This window comes from Pocillopora verrucosa, chromosome 7 (assembly GCF_036669915.1).
Source record: "Pocillopora verrucosa isolate sample1 chromosome 7, ASM3666991v2, whole genome shotgun sequence".
NCBI classification, from domain to species: domain Eukaryota; kingdom Metazoa; phylum Cnidaria; class Anthozoa; order Scleractinia; family Pocilloporidae; genus Pocillopora; species Pocillopora verrucosa.
Genome location: NC_089318.1, coordinates 19,762,471 through 19,768,969, shown reverse-complemented (window position 1 = coordinate 19,768,969; position 6,499 = coordinate 19,762,471). Strand labels below are relative to the sequence as shown.

General features: G+C 36.6%; 1 protein-coding gene across 1 annotated transcript; it reads right to left on the bottom strand.

Annotated features, from left to right (window-relative positions):
* Nucleotides 1-2,621: 2,621 nt before the first annotated feature.
* On the bottom strand, nucleotides 2,622-4,582 carry LOC136282401 (uncharacterized). Its single transcript, XM_066170027.1, has 3 exons — nucleotides 4,277-4,582; nucleotides 3,785-3,981; nucleotides 2,622-3,119 (listed from the first exon to the last, which is right to left on the bottom strand). Exons 1-3 carry the CDS (start codon nucleotides 4,542-4,544, stop codon nucleotides 3,078-3,080), a joined length of 507 nt encoding a protein of 168 aa, XP_066026124.1. The 5' UTR covers nucleotides 4,545-4,582; the 3' UTR covers nucleotides 2,622-3,077.
* Between the last annotated feature and the right edge of the window lie 1,917 nt (nucleotides 4,583-6,499).

Sequence of the window (6,499 nt, the reverse complement as noted above, 5' to 3'; positions counted from 1 at the left end):
TCCAGCCCTATAACTAATTTATTAAAAGGACTTGAACATAGATGTATTAAGTGAAGTTTGAAGCTGATTGTTTCTACTTAGCACGTTTAGCTCCCTTATGGTGTTTTATCAAGAACACCTGAAGGATTTGACGGCTAAAAAGTGATGGCTTTATTATTGTTGCGACTAACTTTGTAGGAGTTGGCTCTAAAACACTCGTTCAAGCAAGAAGGGCCCAACTCTTCTGGATTTTCTCCTTCATTCAACTAATTGTTCTACTGCTCAATTGCACCACTACTCTACCGCTCGGTTGAGTAAATTAAGTACTCTATTGGAGAACATGTTTGGGTTATAGCCCTGACGATCACCGGTATCGCAGAGGTCGTAGTTCAAATCCCGTACGGGCCTGAATTTTTTTAGGTCCTATTTTGAACTACTCGTTTCAGTAGTGTTCTTAGCTGTAAGGATCTCTTAAATTCGTTTCTTCACCGCAGTGCAAATATATGAATTTCATATATCTAAAATCATTATCCAAAATACCACTACAAACTTAAGCCATAACATGAATGGGCTTGCTCCAAGAGCCCTTTGATTTCATATTTATCGCGAAAGATCGGTACCACATGCTAAGAACGCATTACGTTACAAAGTTATAATTTCAATCAAAACTAGAAGTGCGACTGGTGCAAACTAATTACTGCTGATTGAACTAAGTTATAACGGATGTCATGGCTTGGTAATTTAACGCTAGTTGAGATCTTAATCATAGTATCATACAACTTAGCTTGATTGCTATTAAGTGTCATCGATTTATCAATATGTTTCCAGACTTTATGATTTACTACTTCTATGGCATCGTCTTCTTGTTATGAAACTATTTATATCTCCCACGTTTATTCAATCATTTCCATGTTGTTGGAGAGAGGTAAGCAAAAAACGAAGAAAGCAAGCAAAAAAGAAAGAGTGCACGGTTTTCATGTACTTTTAAATGCTTTGTGTCTTGCCTTCTTTCAATAGTCCTGATCACGTGTCAAAAAAATTCGCCACAATATATATATTACGAGTGCACTTGTAACGGTTGCTGATTCGTCTTTCCCTTAAAACGTGATTTTCAGCCTTGGTCTGTAGCAGCAGTCGGTGAATGTAAACGTGTGTCTAGCTACCTGGTATGATATTGCTTTTTCCTTTTGTATTTCATCCATAGTATTCTATTTCTGTTGTTCCTTGATATGATCTTCTTATCGAAAACAAAAAGATTTTGTCTTATGTTAGACCTTTATTTTGGATAATTGCGGTGGTCATTTACTGTTGAAGAAACAGTAGTAATAGGAGTCGGTGCGGAGGAGAGCCAATCAGCTTTCAGTATTTTGATCACGTGGTACAAATAGACCAATCAGAAAGCCGGATTATTACATTCCATTCTCACGCCATCTTTAAAAACCGTGGAGGCTCCTGAGCACTAGTCGGGTAAAATTACGCGATACAAGGGGTTTTATTTACATTTCTCTTTACAATTTTTGTTATCTAGTTGTTTTTCAAGCTGTACGATTTTGTTTTCTTCGTGTACAGTTACGTTTTCTAGATAAAGTTTTTCTTGTTTCCATTGGTCTCACATTTCTGAGAAGGATGTGATTGATTTGTCGGTAAAGTTTTTGAGTTCCGCAGCTTGTTTTTTGGTGGTTTCTGCATGTAGGATGATAGCGTTGATATCCTATAGCATGTATCTTGTACCATCTGTGATGGAATTGAGCTGAACGAAGAAGTTTTCAATTTGCTTGTTGTTTTTGGCCATCTTGAATCGGAAAAAGGGGTTGCGCACGGAATTTTTTATACGTTATGATGATGTAAAAATAGTATAAATTGACGTTGTCAGCGTGTTATTTTAGATCATTTCAGTATGGGAAGACGATTGGCATTGACTACATCGACGCCAAATGTTGATGTAATTGAATCATCTCCATTTGAAAGCGCAGGAGGCTCTTCAAAAGATGTTCAAACGTTTATGAACAAGGTGGCCGAATTGGAAAATTGATTCAAGAGAGAGAGATGGGGGAGGGGGGAGGGGGGAGGGGGGCACAAAGCGGAAAGGAGAACCACTTTTACACGATGCCTACGATGGGAAAATGGAGTGTCGCAAATCGGATACGTCTACAGTTTGACATAAAAAGAAAAGTTGCAAGCTTTACTTTCGAGTAGAAATCTTCCATAGGTATCGAAAAAGTATATAAATTCTATTTGAGAAGACTCTTAAATTCTAAGAACTTCCTTATCCGTCCCTAATATCATCGGCTAACTAACTTCGGTTTATGTTTTTTTTTTTGTTTTTTGTTTTTTGTTTTTTTTCATCTTTTGAGGTTTTCTGTTTCTTAGTTTTTGTTTTGCTTTGTTTTTTTTTGCGGTATATTTTTTAATTCGTTTACCAAATGATACTTAACGATTTTTTTTGAGAACCAGAGCCGCAAATGTTGGTGTTTAAATTCATGTTATATTATTTCGCTTTTCAATATCCTGCTACGTTTCTAAGTAAATCGAATCAGTTAGCGTTTTGTGATTTATTTTGACTTGACCTTTTGCTTTATATAGATCATAAGTGAATAAAATAAATGAGCGCAAAACGAATGTTTATTGAGTATATCCAAAGAATTTACAGAAATATGAAAGAAATATTGCGCCAATTACAAACTGATCATGAAGGCAGAGACAAAGATGTCTATCCTCTATAATGTCAAGGTAATCGTGTCTTTGCTCGGTTTTGTCCAGAAGTGGAAGGGAAGAAAAGCATTTTTTCCTTGACCTGGCGATATTTGCACTGATTCACTTTTTCTTGCAATTGTGAAATCTAGAATCAACGTAGGCTTCCTCGGCCTCAGCTCAAAATGAAGTGTGGTCGACAATACTACCATTCGTAACACTAGCTATAACCCTTCTTTTAACTTACGTGGATCAACATTCACATATCCTTTTTAATGTTGTACATCTAAGTGGTAGTTCTCTCTCCAGAAAGAAGAAAATTGCTGAAGTCTGTCTTGATAACTACACAAAATCGAAGATCTAACTCTACTTCTCTTGTGCGGCTACTTTCGGTTTTGTGCTAGCCCTTAGTCATGGAGTGTATTTCTTCCAGGGAGGCAGCTCAGCATCTGGAAGAAATAAAAATGGAAAAGTATCGGGTTGAAGATGGGTCGGGGTGTTACTAAACTGAGGATAGGCGGAACCATCTTTTTTTTGGTCAAAAGGATAAATTTATATTTAATGAAATAAAATAGAGACAAAAATTAAAGCACCTTAACAATGTCCAAAATTTCATTTTCGGGTATAAAGAAGATTAATGTCATTGATTTGTTTATTTACATTTTTAAACTGAGATTTAATGTTTCCGCATGTTCCGCTGGCTCCGGAGGTTCCGCGGTCTACTGAGCTGTAGTTTAGTATCACCAGATGAGTTGTTATTCTTTACTTAAGACGAGATTACAAGCAAGTGTGTGTTATCGTATCTTAGCTAATGCAAAACATGATAGGAGACAGGCTTAAACGTCATTACTGAATAGACGATGTATCTTGATAACTTTGATATTTTTCATAGTTTTTAGGACATATTAGATTACCATGGCAACAGTATTCATTTCCTGCTAAGTTCTGAATAAATCTATACGTAATGAGTCACCTTAAATTCTTAAAACTAAAACTGCTCTAAACTGTATGTAAAATCTTTTTTGGAAAAAACTGCAGCTTTATACATACCTATTCATAGTTCCCTTTGAAACGGATTTTTTTAAAAATAAGCAATTAAAAACGTGGTATTTACCTCAATAATATTGTCCCTTGTAAAAGGGGTATCAAGGTCTCCCTTTGGCTTAATGTATCCTTTGAAAGGACGATCATCAGGCACAACTATTTCTACTTCGTCTGGAAAAGGACTGTGCTCGTCCAGCTGCCACAACTCTTCAGGATTCCTTTTAAGATTTTCTGGCATCCTCCTATAATCGGTAAAAGTACTTAAACCTATAGAGAGAAAAAATAGCCAGCAAAGCCGGTGAACAAGATTTGCATCACCTATGAGTAAAAAATTCAGAAAGCGTTAACACCAAAACAAGTCTTAAATGTACGAAATTTCACTAAATGTGAGGACTAAATGTGAGGAACGTGAGTTAAATGTGAGTTAAATAATTTTTCCGATACGTGGGGTATTTTTAGGAAAAACGCCTTATTACTAATCATCGAAAATCCCCACACTGATCTCTAGGATGTCTACCGAAGTAAACTCCCTTCAGACTGGCAAAATATGAAATAGTAGTACCTGGTAAATATGGTAAAATATTGCCTCTGCCCTCCGGAGAGTACCAAAAATCGCATTGTATGTCCCATTCGCTTATCTTCCCTTCCATAAGCATTTCGTAGAGATTTGGATCGAACGGCTTGATTTTCTGTCTGATGCGCTTCCTAACAATAGCCTGTCGATTACAACCCCACCTGACGAATTTCAATCTCCTTATCTTTTTCCTGTAATTAAACAGGAACTGCTTTTCTTCTTCAAGGTTAACGAGAGTCCCTTCATTTCTAGCCATGTTGGAAATTTGTAGATGAAGATATGTATTTACCGATCATGCAGCTGCAATCTGGGTAATGACGAGCATGCTAGCTGACACTGTTTACCCCCAGAAACGTGGTATTTAGATTGAAAGACAAATTTAAACATAGCCTATGAAAATAATTGTCATTGTCAAGACAATTCAATTAGAAGTGAGAGAATAAAAGACAACCAAATCCAATGACTCAAATACATTCACTTTTCTATTGATTTGATTTCTCTGATATTCTCAGGTGATGAATTCCACAAAAAGCCGCTGCTGTAACTTACACTGCGTTTTTAAGTCAGACGTATAAATCATGTGAGGCCAGGTATGCTACGATAATTAAGTTTTCCGAGCTTCCGCCGATCTACGGCATCATCAGGGATCGAGAAGCAGGTTTGAGCTAGTATCATAATCGGCCTTTAAAATTGCTCTAGCTGCTCGGTTCTGTGATTTTGGTAATTTGTCGCTCAAATTATTACTTAAGCCGTCCCAAACAAGGCTGCAGTAGTTAAAGTGAGGTTTCGTTTATACTAGTATGGTAGTAGATTTTGAAATAAGAGGCCTGATACGTCTAAAGACACCTATCGCGGGAGATACCTTTCAACAAATTTAGTCAACCATTGTTAGACCAGGTCAGCCGATCGTCCTTACCTAATGATTGAACGTGATCAACTCTGCTGATAACTTGGTCTTGTAATTTTTTGCTTATATCATCATAGCTCTCGGCAAGAATTTTCTGGCGAGAGCCAATTACCATAAACTCAGTTTTCGCTACATTTAGGCTAAATGGCTTGCTTGGCAAAATATATTCATGCGGGGAGAAGTTTGTGCTTAAGACTCCAAAGATACCAACCTATAAAATCGTATTGGGGAATATATAAATTAAATAAATATAAATTCACATAAAACCTATAAGCTAATCAACGAACTAAGCTCGCGCAAATGTTGCAGAAATCGTAATGTCGACCAAATCAAAACTGATAAGGAAACTTTAAATTTTGCAACGGATATCTTGGAGGTTTTCAAATCTAGGCAAATCGACTCTGGAAGCTATCTGCAACCCACTAATACAGCTTTTTCTTTAAAAGCTCCAACCGTCAGTACAGTGTGCGAGCTACTGAGTCAGCTTGACGAGAGAAATGCCGTGAGATTGGATATAGTCCCCTGTACACTCCTGAAATGAACTAATTCCATTCTTATAGGTGGTTTCTTACTTATTTGAACGTTGAAAATGAATGAAAATAATATATTACCATAAACTATTCAGTAAAAATTATGATAAGCCAGTTGTTCACTTCTTATTCCTTTGGCGGTCTTATCTTACAGGTGGAATTTCGGTCACCTTTTCCTTATTGTGGTCGTGAATTTGAAATGGAGACAGATCTTTTTACGTAAACTACAATTTGCGGCTAAATATTGGCATATTGCCATTATGTTGCAAAAAGGTGTTTGATTACGAAGGAAAATTACTTTATCTTGTAAAAATTTATCTCATACAGAAATTTCCTGAAAATAGCCCTCCTTATACTTTTAAGGTTAGAGATTGACAGCTCAGCAATCTGAACCTCCAGTTTTATCTAAACTATTAAAAAATATATCTACCAACAACTGACAACAACGGATAAAAACAAACAATTGATCGGAGTGATCGGAAGCCAGACTGGCAAGTTTTTGTTTAATTTTCTAAGTTGGCTGATTTGATGGCATTAATAATAATAATAATAATAATACAGTATTTATATAGCGCTATTTCTATTGCTATATTCAATAGCGCTTTACAATTCATTTATAACAATTAACATTTTATATGATCAAAGACGCTTTACAATTAGTGTCTCTTCCACCCATCCCACCCCAGGGGAGGACATCCACCACACAGTAATCTCGTGCGTGGGAAATTAACGTCTCCTACCCCAACCCTGCAGGAGACGGGGCCTACGGTTTTA

Excerpts from the sequence above, each read along its gene's own strand:
- LOC136282401 (XM_066170027.1), bottom strand. The coding sequence starts at position 4,544 with ATGGCTAGAAATGAAGGGACTCTCGTTAACCTTGAAGAAGAAAAGCAG. Across the intron at positions 3,982-4,276 it reads TATTTTACCATATTTACCAG|GTTTAAGTACTTTTACCGAT; the intron begins GTACTACTATTT and ends TTCTCTCTATAG. Across the intron at positions 3,120-3,784 it reads CAAGGGACAATATTATTGAG|ATGCTGAGCTGCCTCCCTGG; the intron begins GTAAATACCACG and ends TATTTCTTCCAG.